At 39.4% G+C, this 21,285-nt stretch overlaps 1 protein-coding gene across 11 annotated transcripts in view; it reads right to left on the reverse strand.

Moving 5' to 3' along the window:
• Positions 1-208: 208 nt before the first annotated feature.
• The window catches only part of THRB (thyroid hormone receptor beta), a 485,968-nt gene continuing 464,891 nt past the window's right edge, over positions 209-21,285 (reverse strand). For all 11 annotated transcript variants that reach the window (XM_056519991.1, XM_056519989.1, XM_056519980.1 and 8 more), the window contains 4 exons: positions 19,660-19,865; positions 16,267-16,413; positions 15,108-15,366; positions 209-9,743 (listed from right to left, as the gene is read on the reverse strand). In XM_056519991.1, the coding sequence (XP_056375966.1) occupies positions 9,502-9,743; positions 15,108-15,366; positions 16,267-16,413; positions 19,660-19,865 (854 nt within the window). In that variant the 3' untranslated portion in view covers positions 209-9,501. The remainder of the gene's footprint in view (positions 9,744-15,107; positions 15,367-16,266; positions 16,414-19,659; positions 19,866-21,285) is intronic.

Here is a 21,285-nt window from a genome sequence, read left to right on the forward strand (position 1 = left end):
CATAGCAAACATATGCTGCTCTGGACAGTTCCTGACATGGACAGAGGTGTCAGCAGAGAGCACTGTAGTCATGACAGAAAAGAAATCCAAAAAGAAAATAAATGTCTCTGTAGTATACAGCTGCTAATAAGTACTGGAAGGATTAAGAATTTTTAATAGAAGTAATCTACAAATCTGTTTAACTTTCTGGCACCAGTTGATTAAAAAAAAAAAAAAAGGTTTCCACCGGAGTACCCCTTTAAATGCTCTACTGGTAAATTCTATTTTAGCTTATAAACTGAATGGTTTGACTTTTATATGTTTAAAGACCAGTAACAATCCTTTAAAAATATTCACAGATGGATATGACTTACTATGTCTAAACTAATTCTCTATACAAAATAAAGAAATAATGACAGAAATTATAGAATATGTTGAGTGTACGTAAAAAAAAAAAAATCATGTTTACCTGAATGTGTAAGGTTTAGATTGATTTTATTTGGTGTTCTGTTTAAGGCAAGTGAATATTATAAAGGCAATATAAAACTGAGTTATTTTATGATGATTATGGACATATATATAGAGTGTAAATAACTGAAAACCCTGTTTACTTAGCTTTATTTCTTATATATCAGCTGGTGCTACCTACTCACAGTTTTGGTCTATAAATATATCCTAATACTAATGTGTGAAGATTTTGTTGTATTTTATTCACATACTCCTTTGTAAACATGGCCACAGTGTGCTACGCAGTATGGATCTGTATGTACACATGCATAGAATACAGAGCCAACCTACGTAGGTGTGAATGAGGGACGTGCACTTATAACTACCATGTGTAAATAGAAATGGATTCTCATATATACCCTGATGGCAAAAAAACTGTTTTTTTTTTTTTTTAAGAGGAGCTTATTACTACCTATGATAATGGCTGCCAAAAGTAATACAAGAGGTTTTAATTCTCTACTGAAAGATGTTTCTTCAGTTGTTCATGTAATATAGGGTATTTCACTTCCAGATTACATTTTTACCACTGTTAGTGGAAATTACTTGCCAAAGACATCAATCCAACAGTGCCCCTATAGTTAATCTGAAGAAGCTTTAAATAGCAAGCAGTAGTCCATCAAACATTGTGTTATCTACAGGCCCCAATACACATCAGTCAAAAGCTGGCCAAACCCTCCATGTTTATCTGCTTAAAAGATTATGGAAGGGTTTCCAGCTCTTCCTCAAAAGTTGATATCAGGGGAGAGAAATTTTGAACATGTTTTTTGGGGAGATAATCTGCCATCAGAGCTTACCTCCCCTCTCCCCATTTAGAACACATGTACATTCGGTCAAGCCAAATGTCCACAGGCATGTGGCATTGGGTTACATGTTTGGCTATTATGCTGTAAGAAAGAGCAGGGAGACGTGTGTGGCTGTGTGTTTTACTACACAGCTTCAATCCCCATCCTGTTGCACTACACAGGCTCCATTATAAGTTTATAGGGCTGTCTAAGGCAGCTGGATGGAGACTGCAATAAGCCAGGGAGTGAAGCACACAGCCACAGGCTTCTCCCCACTCTTTGCAGTGATCGGTGAGGGTCCAAACACACAAACAAACCCCAACCGATCACAACTTTTGACTCTGTGACGTAAATTTTTTGTTAAATCTGAGAGAAATGTCAGTGGTTACAGGTGGCTAACTGTAATCATATCTGATTTTGTTATTTTCCATAGCGATTACTTGTCATTGCAATTGTCCATTATAACGTTTCCTCAGATCCCACCTTATCTGCCTAGTTTCCATTTGCAAATGTTAAGGCTCCCAACCTAATTTACACTGCTTATTTCAGAGCAATAGTTTTTTTTTTTTTTTTGCTAATCTGGACATAGATATGCCTGTGGTACATAGTTGTTTATAATGAAGAACTGCTTTATTTTCAGTTTTACAATACAAATCATTTACATAAATGGCATTCACAAGAAATGACTAGTAAATTCGTTCACAAAAGAATAAAATCAGGTAATCCGTTATTGAAAACTGAATATAAGAAACATTACAAATTCACTTTATTGGCACCACACTGTAGAGTGACCAATAAGCCAGGTTTATTGGGTGGAAACAACTATGAAGTGAAAATTGCTGCTTACTAAGAATGAGCTACGTGGGTTATACCAGAAATGGATCTATGCCATGAAGCTTTGAGGCACACAGCCTTTGGTGCCCTAAGGAACACCCCATCAAATAGCTGCAATACTTTTACAAAATATTTTGTAGTTTTTTCTAGATGTATCGATAACAACCTCACATATTCCATCCCAGATGAATATATCATTGATTCATATACCTGGTCAATGAAAGAAAGTCATGCATGCTCAGCAAGGTATGAGCTGCCCCTAAATCAGTCTATTGGAACAGGCCCATTGTGCCCACTAATAAATCCATTCAGCTCTTACTGACGTGTAAACCCATTTTCTATTTTAGTTATTGGTTTCAGTACATACAGTGATTTAACTTTCCTATTTACCTCCTGTTGGTATTCAGCCTCCACAAACACCAAGCTGTATGGGCACATTCATGTCCATACAGTGTACTTATTGGCTTGTAGCCCACATTGAAGTATTTGTTGATAGTGGGGGAGCATTACTAAGCTAGGTGAACCAGAATTCGGGCTCAGTTTGCACCAAAAACTAGTGTACAATGAATCTGAGGTAATTAAGTTGAGCTGTGATTGGTTGCCATAGGCAAGTCAGAAGATTTTTTCTTTCTGTGAGGTTTGAAATACTATGGGCCATTATGTTCTACAGATCTCCCATACTATCCCGTATACCTTCAGCTTTGTATGGTGTTTTTTTCTGATTCATACAGAATCTGTAAGAAAAAAAATCATAGCCTTGGCTTGTCCAATCACATTTGGCCATATCACAGTAAGATATCATGCAAGTATAACTTCTAGGGCAGGGTTGGGCACAGACAGCAGAGGGATCTGGTATGTTGACCTCTTGCTTTACAATAGCTTATTATATAGCAATAACTATGCATGTCTCTCTCTAAAAATGTTGGCTACTTTAAAGGTGACAATGGGCCCTCTTACCTATTGGGCCCCTATGTAGCTGCACAGGTTGCAGCAATGTTATGTTAGACGCCCTGTTTAAAGGAAAAGCATAGTGCTTTTGGAAGCACCATACAGTGATATGCAGAGCATAGGAAGAGAATGATGCTTCGTGTAGACACCATACAATGCCACATTAAGTACCAATGCGTCTACTAATAATCGAGTGCAGAGACCATGCACACAGTTTTTCATTGGCCCTAAATGGGTAATAGAAGATCAGTTTTATATGTCAGTTCTTATCCTTCCTTCCTGAGTGTTATTATGTTGCCTATTTCTCAAAACATCCATACTAAATTCTGAGTCTTACAGAGAGACTCACTTTCTCCCTTATCACAGGGTATAAAACCCCTTATCGCTGAATCTCCCTACTAGTGTATATTGAAAAACATCACTATTATTGATCTGTATTAAAATTGGTTCCACAAATAGTTAAAACCACAGCACACAGTCCACTGATCAATATGACTTGCTCATAGTCGAGAGTCTTGATAATAGGCGTCTGCAGTATTATCTAAGAAAATATTAACTGTTCGCCTCCACCTTAGAGCATTTGACTGAGAGCAGTATCAATATTCCAGTCCATTTTCTTAGATTAAGTTATATTGATCATGGACTGTGAGCTGTGGTTTAAACTATTTGTGGGACCAATTTTAATGCATATTAATAAATGTGATGTTTCATAATATACACCAGTAGGGAGGTTCAAAAAAAGGGTTTTTATATGTGTGATCCCAGAGACAGTTAGTCCCTCTGTGGGACTCGGGTTTGGTATAGAAGTTAATTTACCCCATTCAATAGGAGAATAGTGAAAAACATTAGTGAGCACAAGTTCTAAATTATATATTTTACATTTTGTTTTTTTATTTTAACAATACCTTACTTAGGTAGCCTTTGGGAGACACCTTAGGAAATAATTTAATCAATTCCATATTGCAGCCATTTAATGCATTTATTAGATATGACTTTTACATCAAATCCCTCAAGTAGATAAGGTTTGAGTTTCAAATTGTTTGTCTAAAACCCTTTGTAAAAAATAAAACTGCCATCCAAGTATCCAACATGGCAGCAATGAAGCCCGCTGTAAGCCCACAACTCTAGGAAAGGACTGACGTTCCTACATAATACTCCAGTATCCAGTGTTAAAGGGGTACTCCACTGGCCAGCGTGCGGAACATTTAGTTCCAAACGCTGTGTGCACGCTGCGGAGGCCAGCCGGTGGAGTACCTGGAGTACCCCTTTAAGTGCAACATTAGGAGGTGGGTTTGCAATGTGAATAATCTTCATGTGCTGATAAAATAAATTAAATTTCCTCTAACCCCATAATGTTTTTTTTAACAATTTACAAGTATCTGTGTAAACCTCCTATTAACCTAGAATGGAACCAGTTCTAACTATAAAGTACATAAAAAAGAGTATATTCAGAGCAATGGCTTCACGAATAGCTTGTAACTTGTATCCCCTAAATATTTGTGAATAACGGTGAAAAACTAAAACTTTCCTAACTGGAAATACTTGCCCTACAGAGTCTTGGTACAGCTATACCATTAGCCCTATGGATAAGACAATACTGATTTCCAGATATACAGTTGAAGGCAATCTGTCAGCTATGTATCCTGCTCAGAGCTGGTGTCAAGGAAGCAGAGCTGAGCAGCAGCGGAAATGTTTCCTCCCTCACCTCTCTCTGCCCTGTATGGTTAATGGACAAGACTTGGCTTTCAGCATTGAGCCCTTGACATCAATCAGTCAAGGCAGGGAGGGAGCCATGCATGCTGATCTAGAGATGACAGGTTCCCTTTAATTACTGTATTTATGTATAGTAACTTTTACTATTGTGGATTTTACTAGTGATATTGAGGATGCTACTGTCAAATGAAGATGGAGAAAACTGTGGTGAAGTCTACTGGGCACTCCACTTAAATAGCTAACATTTTCAGACCTGTTGCCCAAATAGCTTCACTTCTGGTACATATAATTGTTTTCTGTTAAAAGTATATATAAGTATGACACTTTTTTTGTATGTGTTTCTTTTGACTGTATTTATTGAACCTGTAGTTGGTAACATTGAAATATAATTTCCTGGTAAATTCTTATACGTTTTTACAGGCTATAACTGTTACCTATTATGCTAATCTTGACAAATAATCATTTTTGGTATATGTTTAGATAAGAGTAGATATTGCATATAATATGTTGGTAAACAACTGGAAAGGCCAGACCAAGATGATAAATAACATATTCTGATATCTAATAAAGATTTTTAATAAAACACTGTATTGTTTACTATCTCCACTATCGATGTAATAAAGGATATATATGTGCCATAGAGGTAGACTGGCAATAAACTACACACTCAAAATCCAGATTCCAGATCCCAAATCTGATGTTTGGGAGAGGGGTGTTTCTGTGCTTGACTCCTCTCTAAGAATAGCTTATAGAGCTCCATAGGCATTGTAATAGTGCACAATATTGGCATTTTTAGCACCAGAGGAACATGCCTGCCATGGATCTCCTAGCACCAGCAATCACATTTCATTGCATCTGGACCCCCTCTTCTACATGTGCACTACTGTCCCTCATATTTTAGAATCTACTAAGAAACCTGGTTGCCATTGAAGGGAATCTGCCAGCTGTATTTGCTGCTAAGAGCTGTAGACACCATTGGATAGCTGTTAGGGCATAAAAGCAAACTGTAACTTTCCTTTTTATTTCTCAGCCACGTGCCGAGGTGGAGCAGAGCTGCTCAAAAGCCACATCCTGACATGCCCTCGCCTCTTAACCCTGCCTTAATTAACATACAGAGCCCTGTACATCAGCCAAGGTTGGGCTGGAAGGTAAAAGGAGTACAGAGGTGTCTGCTATGCTGTGGCACTTGAGCAACTCAGCTCCCCCTCCTTGGCACTTGGCTAAGAAATAAAATGACAATTTGCTTGGCAACTACTATCAGCTCCAGGAAAGGTATAGTTTATTTATACTCAACAGCTATCCAGTGTCTGCAACTTATAAAAGCAAATACAGCTGACAGATTCCCTTTAAGATGTTGGCGGCATTCTGGTCTTTCTAATAGAAGGATCGCTTCCCTCAAAAGTGATTTTAATACAGAATTTTAGAGTTTATGAAATCAGTTACAAAAGGCAAGAGGTCATGCATAACTTATCCAGAAACATATTATCTATCTAAATCTCAACACAAAGTTAAAACGTGGCTTAATACATTGAAAATAAGCAAAAATAAAGCAGCCACATTTTACTCTACCCATGGAGAAGCCATTGCTTTTTATATACCCACTCTGCATTATATACCCACTCTGCATCATATACCCACTCCCCTTCTTCTCCTCCAAGTCAAAAGTAACATAACCTTTGTGTATGTTGTGCAATAAAGTACATACAGACTAAAAAGTTTTTTTTCATGCTTACACAAATGTATTTCAAAATGGAATCTAATAATGATGAAAGAGTCTTCAACTTTCCAATATAACCAGAAATATTTCCACTAGCACCGCCTTAGGGTACTGACATACATGGGCTATAGGCTGTGTATTTTCCACAAGGAATGTCTGTGTGAAAAATCAACAGTTATTACAATGGTAATAGGTGGATGTGATTTAAAAAATATATATATTTTGGTTTGTTGCAGAAAAAATCTGCATCAAATCCTCACAGAGGTTGAGTTAATATGGCCGAAAATGGGTGGAATGTTCGCTCATAAAACATGGGCGAAGATTCCACACATTTAAATGTTCCGTCGGCGCTAGCACCACTCGGAAATGCACAGTCTCATAGATTGCAATGCATTTCTGAGCAGAATTCACAGAAAAAATGACATATCTATTCTGTCTGCAGATGGGGGATTCAGGATATCTGCAATCCCGCAGCAGAATTCCATTAAAATCAACATGACTCTGCTACAGCGGAATTTCTGAGCAGAATATTACCATGGAATTACACTTGGAAATTCTGCCCTGTGAAAACAGCCAGAAACGGACATGGGCAGCAGATTTTGAATCACCAGAATCTCAATATGCTACAAATTTGTTGAGCTTTCACATATGAATCTGCAAATTTGGGACTTTTTACCCTTCTACTCTGCACTCAACCCTTTTTGAGAAACTGGGGGGAGGGGGTTAGCATTAAGGAGTGGCATGGCCTCCCATAGCCCTGGAACTTTACTATAATTTACCCCAGAAACTGGCATAATTGTACCAAAATGGATGGAAGCTATGAGTTTTCAGTCAGTGGTGAACAGACAGCCAAAGATGCAGTAATCGTGAGCCAGTGCACTTTTTTATCAAGTTCGGTGTAAGAAATGTCGGTCTTCACAAATTCCCCCATAAACCTTTAAAAAAAATAAATCCACAGTGGAAACAAAATTCACACAATGTGATGTGTTTGCCAGTTTGTAGATGTACCCTCAGACAGAGCTAGCCCAAATATCCCTGGTTTGAACTGAATAATGCATGTACATTTATTTTGGTGGGGAGATGTGCACACGTTATTTGTGGCTGCACATGTACCTAATGTATATACGGGTGATAATAAATAATCTGATTGCATTGCAGTTGCATTGCTGTTTGTAGTTGCATCACGTCAATTTCCAGTAGTAATTAATGGAAGAATATCTTTGAAGTATTGGAAACTGCAAGGCAACTATGCAACCTGACTTTGTGTTTGTACCCTAATTCAGTAGTAGCGCTAGTTTGGATATTTGGTTCTATTTAGAGTCTATATCTGGTAGGAATATATGTCATGTATGTCCATCTTGTTTTTTGATTCTCAACAGTAGAACCCAGCTATAGAAGGCAAATAATGATCCATGTATCTAACCGAGGTTTCTTGCTTGTCAGTGGAGATAAATGAATGGTATTTAAAGGCACATGGCTCCTCTCTGGCTTTCAATGACCAGATGTGGGGTCTTTAGACTTATAGAATTTAAGACACATACACACAATCTATTTTGAAGAATTTCATGTCAAAATATTAGACTATCATGCAAATTATGCACAAGAATATGTAAGATTGAATACAACAAATATACTGTATTATTGGTTTTGGTTTTGTTGTCAGTAGCTGGGAAGCTATTATGCATCCATTTATAGTGTATAGGTTAATTTTATAATAGAAAAATATGTCTGGCAAAATATATAATCTGGCATGAATTAAAGCCCTGAAGGTGTAATGTGAATAATCTTGCTTTCTATAGGATATACTGATAAATCTGATGGATATGTGGCACTGAAGCAGATCTGAACTTGCCCTAAGTAACTGCTTCTCTGCTAGGCACTGTTAGAATATGGGTAATGAAGGAGGTAGTACCATAGAAATATATGAATATATGATTACAGCTCAGGAGTTCAAATGTCATCATAGTATGGCCTAGTATTACGACAGTGTGAGGTTACCAATTTCCAAAGTGCCAAGTGATCATCATGTGACTTTGTGGCACAAGACCTATTCCGATTCATATCATCATGCAGGAGTAAGGGGGATCGGAAAACAGTGAGGCATTAATGGAATTCCTAGAGGTTTACTTTCAAATACCTGAGAAGGGAATGTGCAGAATCGAGGAACTAGTTCTGTACAGTCATCCTATAAACACCAACTACATAATACAAGAGTGAGCAATGTAAAGTCATACTTTAACATCCAGATTAGCTTAGCTTCTTTCTTTTCATAATAACAAAAATAAGAGGATATTGATAAAGGGGAGTTAGAGTAAAAAAATACATTCTTTCAGGATTCTCATTTTTACTTTTCTAAAGTATAAAGGTAGAATTATTTAGGGTTTTACCAGGCTAAATTCTCTTTCTACAAACTGTTTTAAAAACATGCTACCAATTTATCGCCAACCATGGGCGCAGTGTGTGCCAAATAGGGGGTATTATCACTTGTTTTAAAAAAATAAATTAAAAAAATATCATCTAGTGATAAAATCAAATATCTGCCTTTCTCTGGGTGGAAACGGTGTATATGCAGCTGTGAACGGTTATAACAGCCCCACATTACATGAGTAAGAGATCACCATGGGAGATGGTCAGTAGGGTTTTTAGCCGCAGGCACAACATCTGAGAATACCTTTTCTGTGTAGGATCCGTAGTGCTGGTGAATGCAAGTTAATATATATTTTTCTTTTTTTTTTTTTTTCACTTTTTTCCAATAACCACTTAAGAACTGGAAGGACCGTCAAATGCTCTCATGCGAAATGTCTTGACAGCCACTTCAGCAAAAAAGGGGTTAAACTTCCACGGATAAACTTCACATCAAAAGGACAGAATAACAAAAACACGATAGTCACGAGTACCCGCATTAGAGGAACATTTTCATCCATGTCTATTCAGAACGGACGAGAACAAAAAAAGTGACGGAGGCAATGGAATGGAAGGGGAGACCCCAGTAGTGACGAGTAACCAGAAGCACAGTCTCTTCTAATCCTCAAACACTTCCAAGAACAGTGGGGGAAACAGTTCAGTGGGGCACTCCACTTTCATGTGCAGGAACCGGCTGGCATGGCAGGCTCCAATCATGCGGAGGTCGGTGACTTTCATCAGCAGTTTTGGCCAAAAGTGTGCAACGTTGTGTTTCCTGTAATTTATGTAGTGTTCAAATGCCAAGAGGAAACCTTCTTGGCACTTTTCTATTCTTTCCACACTGGAGAGACCAGGACGATCTGCCAATATAAAAAAAAAAAAAAAAGGTTTTTATATGGTTTATAATTTTTACAAGCATACATGAAAATGACAGTTCAAAAACAGTTTGTGAACCTACCCTTAAAATTTTACTTTTATTGTTCCAAATAAAATGTAAATCCCCAAACAAAAAGTGAGGATAAAACTGATACTGTGATGTGTCCCAGAGAGGTGGATACCAACTGGAGTATTAATTCTTATATGTGTAAGCAATCAGTGGTACTGCAGCTCACAGAATAATATGGCATGATTATGATATGATATGGCAGTATGATATGGTATGATATGATATGGTAGTATGACTGTTAAAACATGAACCCGATATGTTTTGCCATTAAAACTGTGTTAAAACATATGCCGAAATGTTTTGCCATTAAAACTGTGTTATCAAGGCCATATACCTCTTGATAACACTGCTTCAATAGCGAAACATGTTGTGAATGGCATAACAGTTCACATTTTAACAGTCAAACTGTAATGCCACATTATGCAGTGAACTACAGTATCGCTAATTGGTTACATATATAAGGGTTAATACTCTAGTTTGGATCTCGTACAGTATCAGTTTTAACCTAACTTTTTGTTGAGGGATTTACATTTTAATTGGAATAGTAAAAGCTACATTTTAGGGGTAAATTCCAAAAATGGGGTGTCAGTGACTACTGGCTTCAGACTATTGTAGCATCAAAAGTGGGTTCCAAGAGGAAAACTTGTAAACGTTTTATTCCTCCACAGTACATAAATAACAATATTTACACCCTCGAAAGGGTCTTTGCGGTGGTTGACATATTGTTTACCTTAGTAGTAGAATCATTTTTTTGCGTTTTTTCTCTTGGAGCTTATATTTAATGCTGTTATTTGACAGTAGTTGGACTGTGTAGGTTCCTATTGGGTCCAGGAACTGGTAATGTGCATCTTTTTCGAAAAGTAGGCTAAAGACCTTAAAGCCGTGTGAGTGTGCTGTGGATGCCATTTTGAGTTGGACTTCAATAAGTTGTTGCAAACTAAAAAGACTGGAATTTATTTTTAGCTACCCAATGAATGATTAAAGGACTTTAACAAGATAGACACTTATCACCTATCCACAGAAAAGGTGACAGTGATCTCTGGTGGTCCCACCAGACCTCCACCAATCTCAAAAACAGAGGTTTTGTGTGCCCCATTTGAATGTAGTGGTAGTCAAAAAGAAGTACTGTTGCTACATTCTGCCTGTATAAGACTGGCAGAGCAGAGGTAGTCAAGTACAGCTCCTGGCTATCTCCGGCAGTCCCACAGAGATTGAATAGGGCAACAGTGAGCATGCTTGAGTTCAACTCCATGCACACCATTCTTGTATTTGGGCACCCCAGTGATCAGATACTTATCATCTTTCCTGCCGGTAGTAGTCTAAGGCTGCATTCACACCACGTTTTTGCAATACAGTTCTCGTATCAGGTTTTTGATGAAAAACTGATTCCTCAAAACCGGACTAAACTGTATCAAAACTTGTGTACTAATTTTAACCTGTATACAGTTAAAAACCGTATAAAAGATGATGTCCAGTTGCATCCGTTTTTTAAGAAGAAAAAAACATATAAGTTTTTAACTTTTCACTCCATTATGAATAAAGTTTCACTTGTTTGATTGAAATTCCAAGAAAAAAAACTGTGCAAAGTTGAAAACCGTATGGTGAAAACCGTATGGAACCATATGCACATACGGTTCTGTATGGTTACTGTATACGGTTTAATACGGTTTTTCACGCAGACCAAAAAATGTGGTAGGCTACAGTTTTGGGTACGGGAAAAAAAATTACAAAACCATACAGGATGCAAAACTGACACAACCTGATGCATCTTTTGGCATGCAGTTTTCAATGGAGAGTCAATGCATACAGTTTTCAATACGGTTCCATACGGTTTTCACATTGAAAACGTATACGGGAACTGTATTGCAAAAACGTGGTGTGAATGCAACCTTAGGGCAACGCCTATAAACTTCCATACTGTTTTCCTATTTTCAGATTTGTGTTTGGTAAGGTTTATACTGACACACATCTAAAGCCTCTCTGTAGGCGTAGTACACCACCCAATAATGCTTACATGTAACCGAGTGCATGCTAGGAGCTGTAGTTTAACAACATCTGAAGAGCCAAAAGCTAGAGGCAATGGGGGAGATTTATCAAAACCTGTCCAGAGGAAAAGTTGCCGAGTTGCCCATAGCAACCAATCAGATTGGTTCTTTCATTTTTTAGAGGCCTTTTCAAAAATGAAAGAAGCGATCTGATTATTGATATGGGCAACTCCGCAACTTTTGCTCTAGACACGTTTTGATAAATCTCCCCCATTAAATAGCTTTATTGATAAGATATGGAAATAACCAACCATCAGTTTTTGTGTACAGTTAAATGCACATCTATTCATTACTAGTAGATTAGGGTGTCTAACCTAACTTAACAAGAGGCATTCATCTATCAGAAAAAAAGTTTGGTAATGTGGCATCCCACAACATATGGAATATTGAATGTTAAATAAGAATGTATCCAAATTATTGACCGTTATAGTAGACTAGCTGAGTACCCGGCGTTGCCCGGTATTTCCTTCCTAATCCTTGTTGGGGAGGAAAATAAACAAAGGAGGAAGCTTTTGACTTCATATCCCGTCCTCATATATTGTTGTCATATCCCGACCTCCTATCCCGTCATCATATCCTGACCTCCTATCCCGACCTCCTATCCCGACCTCCTATCCTGTCCTCCTATCCCGTCCTCCTATCCCATCCTCCTATCATGTCCTCCTATCCCGTCCTCCTTTCCCGTCCTCATATCTCAACCTCCTTTCCCGTCCTCCTATCTCGACCTACTTTCCGGTCCTCCTATCTCAACCTCCTTTCCTGTCCTCCTATCCCGTCCTCCTATCCCGTCCTCCTATCCCGACCTCATATCACGTCCTCCTATCCCGTCCTCCTTTCCCGTCCTCCTTTCCCGTCCTCCTATCTCGACCTCCTTTCCGTTCCTCCTTTCCCGTCCTCCTTTTCCGTCCTCTTATCCCGTCCTCCTATCCAGTCCATCTATCCCGTCCTCCTATCCCATCCTCCTATCCCAACCTCCCATCCCGTCCTCCTATCTCAACCTTCTATCCCGTCCTCCTATCACGACCTCCTATCCCGTCCTCCTATCTCGACCTCCTATCCCGTCCTCCTATCTGGACCTCCTATCCCGTCCTCCTATCCCGACCTCCTATCCCGACCTCCTATCCCGACCTCCTATCCAGTCCATCTATCCCGTCCTCCTATCCCAACCTCCTATCCCGACCTCCTATCCCATCCTTCTATCACGACCTCCTATCCCGTTCTCCTATCTCAACCTCCTTTCCCGTCCTCCTATCACGACCTCCTATGCCGTCCTCCTATCTCGACCTCCTATCCCGTCCTCCTATCCCGACCTCCTATCCCGACTTCCTATCCCGACCTCCTATCCCGTCCTCCTATCCCGTCCTCCTATCCCATCCTCCTTTACCGTCCTCCTATCTCGACCTCCTATCCCGACCTCCTATCCCGACCTCCTATCCCAACCTCCTATCTCGACCTCCTATCCCGACCTCCTATCCCGACCTCCTATCTCGATCTCCTATCCCGACCTCCCATCCCGTTCTCCCATCCCGTACTCCTATCCCGACCTCCTATCTCGTCCTCCTATCTCGTCCTCCAATCCCATCCTCCTATCCCGACCTCCTATCCTGACCTCCTATCCTGACCCGTAATATGTGTACCAGGTATTGAAATATCTCCAGCCGGAACTAGTACGGAAGTTATGTGGGAACATACATTTCCCATTGATTTGCATGGGAACAAAAACCCCGACCCTCACAAATGGGGGTAGTTAAGGGTTAAATTAACTATCCTATATTTTAAGTGGATATATAAGTAACATGTGACCAAGCATTATCGAAATATCTCAAGCCGTTTGGAAGTTATGCAGTAACATATATTTCCCAATGACTTGTATGGGACTTTAAACATAAACCCCGCCCCTGGCAAATGGGGGTGAGTAAGGGTTAAATCACCTATCCTATGTTTGTTGTTGACATATAAGTAACATGTGTGCCAAGTTTCATGTTAATATCTTTAGCCGTTTGGACGTGATGCTGGAACACACACACATACATACATACATACATACACACACACGTTGAGTTTTATATATATAGATCATTGTTTAGGAACCATTTGTGTACTAATACATTCAATCTAAGAAAAGGTTCCCATTACTCACTTATAATAACGTCCAGCAAAACTGTACTTTAATAGGTTCATTGATATTTTATCCATGTGGGTAATCCAGCTCTGAATGATTTTTTAATAGATTATTTGCTCACTGGTCCACTAGTTTTATGACTGATTTAGGCTGGGTTCACACCATGTTTTGTTAACTACGGTTCCCGTATACGGCTGGGAGGAGGGGGGCGGGGCTTAATTGCGGCGCACGCACTCAGCCGTATTCGGGAACCGTATTTAATGCATGTCTATGAGCCGACCGGAGTGGACCGCAGCCTCCGGTCAGCTTTTTTGCCCGCGGTCGGGAAACCGCATACGGCCGAAAACGACGGCTCATAGACATGCATTAAATATGGTTCCCGAATACGGCTGAATGCGGGCGCCACGATTAAGCCCCCCCCCCTCCTCCCAGCCGTATACAGGAACCGTAGTTAAAAAAACGTGGTGTGAACCCAGCCTTATAATAGTGAGAGAGTAACCACTGGTGCAATTTGCTGTAAAACACTGGCATACGTTGCTTGAACCACATTTATTATGTTTCTTAGACACCAGCTTTGGCCTGCTAGAAACCAGCCAAATATTAGGCGGCCATCCTAACTAGATTGTGTAAAAATACTGTCAAATTGATAAACCTTAGTAAATCTGTACCAATATGTTTCATTTTATATATTCATTGGGGAGATTTGTCAAAACCTGTGTAGAGGAAGAGTGGAACAGTTGTCCATAGCAACCTCAGCTCGCTTCTTTCGTAAAGAAAAAAAAAAAAAAAAGGCCTTTAAAACATCAAAGAAGCAATCTGATTGGGCAAATGCACCATTTTTACCTAGGTTTTGTGATCTCTAAAATATCCTCCTTAGGACTCACACAGTTCATTAAGTTGAAAAAAGACAAGAGTCTATCAAGTTCAACCCATATTCCTAGCACAGGTTATATAATCATTAATTTATCCATGGGCCTTTATTCTTGTAACCTCCATTTACTTTATGTAAATAGAGGTTACCTGAATTGTTCACATTTCTGTTTCCTACAACATGCGGCACACAGACATCCAAGTAAAGTAATATTTAATAGATAAATATACTAGCTCCCACCTGATGACATAAGCAGCACAGCCTGCAACAAGGCGACTTCGGTATCATCAAGACTGAATGAGGACAGCGATACGCCTAAGTCAAAGATTGCATCAGATACCACCCCTAGTCCTCCATTTTTTAGCTGTCCTCTTGTGACTGCCATTTCTCCATTCAGTGTTAATGTCTCACTTTCTGGGTCATATCTCACTGCAGCTCGGAGTGACATGATCTCCATGCAGCAGCCCTTGAGGAGAATGATCTGGTCTTCGCATGGCAGCTGTAGATTAGAAAACACTATTAGTATAACTATATTAAAATGTATTTCCTATCAAAGAGAAGGACACCTTATATGTGTAAGCAATCAGTGGTACTGCAGCTCACAGAATAATATGGCATGATTATGATATGATATGGTAGTATGATATAGTATGATATGATATGGTAGTATGACTGTTAAAACGTGAACCCGATATGTTTTGCCATTAAATCTGTGTTAAAACATATGCCGAAATGTTTTGCCATTAAAACTGTGTTATCAAGGCCATACACCTCTGTTTTAATAGTGAAACATGTTGTGAATGGCATGACATTTGTTTCAACTGTTTCACTTTTTTGCACTTCCCTAGACACTATTAAGAACTTTTACACTTTTCAGCCAGGAAATGTAGAGTATACAATGAAAAATGGTATAGCTGAGTAATATAGGAGATGGCAAGAAAACAAGTGACATTTGGATGTTTGCTGTGTCTACTTCATTCATTGTTGTGTTTTATGTCTCAAAATAAGTCCCAAAACACAGTGTATGCCCCAGGGGTGTAACTACAGGGGGTGCAGAGCCAGCAATCACACTTGAGTCCTGACGTCTGAGGTGCCCAAAGACCCTTCTTCCACATAAAGGACACATACTGTAAATGGCACATAGTCAGTGGGGGCCCTGTTACTGGTTTTGCACTGGGGCAAAGAAGGATCAATCTACAGCTTTGGTGTGCACATACCCTAATATAAGAATTTGCTAGGTATATGCTATCCTTGTTAATTTAGCTTTTCACTGACTTTTGACTACCATCTTGTAGGTTAACTCGTTAACTAACTCATCATATTGTTTTGTTGACACTTTTTAAGGGTAGTCGACCAAGCGATCTGCTCTTATTTTTTTCTATCCAGGCAAAGTACTTACCTCACAAAACATAGGTAATTTTTTGGCAAAATCCACCACTCTTGTAATTGCTGGGGTGATTATTTTTGTAAACTGGCTGAAGGCTTCTAAGTCCACTTTTCCACCCTCTGGAGCATTAACTATGGGGGCCTGCCCAATATCTTCTGGCTGTAGTGAAACAGAACATGATAAATCAACTGAGGAAAGCAACTAAAAACATGGGATAAGCCCATGAATATTAGTAGATTTACTTTTATAAAGGTCTGCAGTTCACAGTCCCCTAAAATTTCAAATTAGAAAAAGAACATTTGGTTAACAAGCCATGTATACTCAACTTCCAGCCAAGACTATCATTATCATTAGAGATGAGCGAATTTTTGAAAAATTCAATTCGGCCGATTCACCGAATTTTCCGGAAAAATTTGGTTCGGTACGAATTTATTTGCGGCGAATCGCTATTGAAAATTGCTATTTCTGGGCTACAGAGAGCCTCAATAGGAGTGTAGAACACTTTGCCTTGTCATAACACTCATAGGGAGTCTGCTGTGTTGGTAAAATAATACTGTTATTCAGTATGACATGCAATATATAGGCCTCGCTATTAGAATCACTGCTGCACCGCATCTGGATGTGGCAGCAGGGAGACCATATGGCGTCACAATTGAAGAGATTTAAGGGATTTTTTTAATGTAACTTTTATTTTATTTTATTTGAATTTATTAAAAAAATTTAAAATCCTTTCTGTATTCTGGTGAGCATCGGGCTGGTGGTCCGCCACGAGGTGAGCTACCACCTGTTCCAGCCCCTGTCTCTCAGCACCCCCCCCAACCCACACACACAACTGTCTTACTCTGTGTGGAATGTTTCATTTAATCAGTTATGGTTCATTGTTATCACTCCAACCTGTTTAGATTACATTGATTTTTTTTTTTATTTCAATTTAAGATTTTGATTAGATTCACAAGTTTAATGTCCCAGGTGCCCGAAGCATTTACTTTCAACAAATAATGTATGACCACAATACTCAATATAATAAGGAGTCACATGGTGGCACAATGACAGAGCCCAGAGGTGGCAGCAGCCTGACGAGACCATAAGGGACAATAGAAAAGATTAAAGATATTTTGTAAAATTTAAATTAAATTTGAACATGTAAAATATATTACAATTTTAAAAGTTTAATTTAAGATGCCAACAGCATAAGGAGACCATATGGTGGCACAAGCCTGGAGGTGGCAGCAGCATGAGGAGGCCATAATGTGGCAGAATGACACAGCCTTGAATTGACGGCAGCAAGAAGAGACCATATAGAATGACCAAGCCTGGAGGTGGCAGCAGCCTGACAAGACCACAGGGCCACACAATTGAAAAGATTAAATATATATTTTAAATTGAAGATTTTAAATAGATTAACATAAAATGTTTTATGTAATGTGCCAACAGCATGAGGAGACCACATGGTGGCACAATGACACAGCCTGGAGGTGGCACCAGCATGAGGAGACCAAAATGTGTCAGAATGACCAAGCCTGGAGGTGGCAGCCCAAGAGAAGACCATATGGTGACAGAAAGACACAACCTGGAGGTGGCGGCAGCCTGAGGAGACCATAGGGCCTCACAATTGCAAAGAATAAGATATTTTTTTAAATTGCATGTGGCCATGTTAACATCCTCCAGATACTTGATGAAAAACTGCCACACCGCAGAGTAGCTGCTTTTCCCACCAACAGTCCATGCTGATTGACTGCTACTGCCGTCGACTCCAGGGACCCCTGTTTCACTACCTCCCGGGCAGGTAGGCTGCCGTGAAGCAGATGGTCTACCCTGGGTATGTTTGGCTCCAGACTTCCCACATCTGCCACCATGCTGACTGCCAAACATGCTACCACCTTGCTGGCTCAGCTGCTGCCTCACGAGCAACCTGCAACCCTCTTCTCCTGATTATTATGAAGCCCCTTCAGCACCTGGTTCCCAAGTGCGATCGGCTTCATCATCAAGGTGTGTCTGCGCATCATTGATGTCCTCCTCAGGTTCCTCAACAGTGTCTCCTTCAGAAGCCTGAACGCTCACAACACCACCTCCAACGCCACTTTCCTCATCATTACTTGCCCGCCTAGGGGAGGAAGCGGCAGATGTCTCCTCCACTTCTTGGCTGGGCAGTAGCTACTGGCTAAAAATCTACAGCGAAACGAAAACAAAAATAATTGTGCGCCAAAATTGAAAAAAAAATGCCATTTTGTAAATTTTGGGGGCTTCCGTTTCTACGCAGTACATTTTTCAGTAAAAATTACACATTCTCTTTATTCTGTAGGTTCATACGATTAAAATGATACCCTACTTATATAGGTTTGATTTTGTCGTACTTCTGGAAAAAATCATAACTACATGCAGGAAAATGTATACATTTAAAATTGTTATCTTCTGACACCTATAACTTTTTTATTTTTCCGTGTACAGTTTTTTACTCATTTTTTGCGCCGTGATCTGAAGTTTTTAGCGGTACCATTTTTGTATTGATCGGATTTTTTGATCGCCTTTTTATTCATTTTTTCATGATATAAAAAGGGACCAAAAATACGCTATTTTGGACATTGGAATATTTTTGCGTGTACGCCATTGACCTTGCAGTTTAATTAACAATATATTTTTATAATTCGGACATTTCCGCAAATGGCGATACCACATATGTTTATTTTAATTTACACTGTTTTTTTTTTTTTTTTTTTATGGGAAAAGGGGGGTGATTCAAACTTTTATTAGGGAAGGGGTTAAATTATCTTTATTCACTTTTATTTTCACTTTTATTTGCAATGTTATTGCTCCCATAGGGGGCTATAACACTGCACACACTGATCTTTTACATTGATCAATGGTTTCTCATAGGAAACCATTGATCAATGATTCTGCCACTTGACTGCTCATGCCTGGATCTCAGGCACTGAGCAGTCAGTCATTCGGCAATTGGACAGCGAGTGCTATCAGTGCTTCTAGGATGGATTTGGCCTTGAGGTAAATTGCTGCTGTAAAAATGCTTTTCTGTGCAACACACACTGCTCTCTGTCCCTCTCTCTCTGCAATAAAATGCTAATGTGACTGGCCGCCAGATGGCTGCTAATTATATAGGGCCGTGACATCACAGGGGTGGCTGGCTGCTGATAGGCTGCATGCATGTGATTCAGGGTCATCCCGCCTACCCATGTTCACGCCTTCCCAGAGTTCCTTGCCCCATGTCCTGACATGTGGAGCCGCCATCTTTGATGCCCTGGAGCCTGGACCACACTAAATGGAGTTTAATGAAGTGCAATTGAATCGCGGCCATATTCAGATTTTTCATGAAATTTGTTATGAATTCAGATTCATCAGATTCGATTCACTCATCCCTAATCATCACCATCATCATCACATTTTACTTACCAGAAATTTTCTTTTCTGTTTCCAGTGACTTCCCTGTGCATTGGTGGCTACATGAGCTTCAGTGACAACCTGTATGAGCTCCCACTCTTCTGCTGTTGGTTCAGGCTTCTGTACCAGTGATTTCTGCAGTTCATCCTTGCGCCTCTTTTCTCGGTTTTCTTCAATTAGCTTTCTTTTTGCCAAACGCTTGCTGTCATCCAAAACCACTTAAAAAGAATAAACATGCATATCAAGTATGATCCTGAATATACATCTTTTTGTTTGACGCTATATGGATCATCTAGCTGAAGATTAATGAATGAAAGGTGAAATGGAACTCAAATGTTTAGTAAATACAAGCTTTAGTTTAACCTACAAGCCTGGCATTTAATGCCATGAAGTGGTAACTACTGTATTACTCTAATACAACATGATATGAAGGGGATTATGCTTGCACAGGGAATAAAAAAATAAAAAAACAACACGCTAGCTTTCGGTCATACTATAAAATTAATATGTAAGTACGTTTTTGGCCTTTGGCTGGAGTACTCCAGTGGAAATTTTGTATTCTTAAAATCAACTGGTGCCAGAAAATTAAACCGATTTGTAAATTACTTCTATTAATAAATCTTAATCCTTCCAGTACTTATTAGCTGCTGAATTCTACAGAGGAAATTCTTTTCATTTTGGAACACAGGGCTCTCTGCTGACATCACGAACACAGTGCTCTCTGCTGACATCACTGTCCATTTTAAGAGCTGTCCAGAGTAGGAGAAAATCCCCATAGCAAACATATGCTGCTCTGGTTAGTTCCTAAAATGGACAGAGGTGTCAGCAGAGAGAACTGTGTTCGTGATTCAGCAGAGAGCACTGTGTTTCAAACAGAAAATAATTTCCTCTGTAGTATTCAACAGCTAATAAGTACTGGAAGGATTAAGATTTATTAATAGAAGTCATTTACAAACCTGTTTAGCTTTCTGGCACATGTCGATAACTCCTGGAGGTGATCTGCTGCGAGGTTTACTACCATTCACTTCAATTTTCTGCGTAGCCATTGAAGTATATGGAAACAAAACTCTCTGAGGATTTCCCACAGGAAAGCAGCTGCAAGTTTACCAATGTGTGAAAGTATTCTAAAGGGGATGGCCCATGATTCAGCAGTGTACATATTATAAAGACAGTGCATGCTGCTTCTATGGGACCTTTGCGTAGAGGGGGTACAGCCCATGGTGGTCCTATTCCCTTTACTGCTGATGGACTCCTTTCCTAAGGGGAACTGCATGGTCAGCAAATAAAGAGATGGGAGTATTGACTTAAGGTTCATCAAAAAGCAAGGGCTAATAAACACCGGACTTTTCTAGCTTTGGGGCAAAATAAGATGCTGTAATAAGTGACCCATTTCGATCTTTGCTTTGGGGCCCTGTTTCATCAATGTAAGCCATTGTCAAAAGACTAAATATTACATTTTTGTGGTAGATTATGCAAATGAATTCAATGTAAAAATTCAAATGCACTTGTTTCTACATATACAGTTATTACAAACTTATTATGGTGCCCTGACTAGTGCTTGTGAGAAGAAGCCATTTCTAAATCACCAATTCTTATGGCTAGCCTGTACAATATGAAGAATTTTTTCCAGCAGTAAAA

The sequence above is a fragment of the Hyla sarda genome, chromosome 5 (genome assembly GCF_029499605.1).
Source record: "Hyla sarda isolate aHylSar1 chromosome 5, aHylSar1.hap1, whole genome shotgun sequence".
Taxonomy (NCBI): domain Eukaryota; kingdom Metazoa; phylum Chordata; class Amphibia; order Anura; family Hylidae; genus Hyla; species Hyla sarda.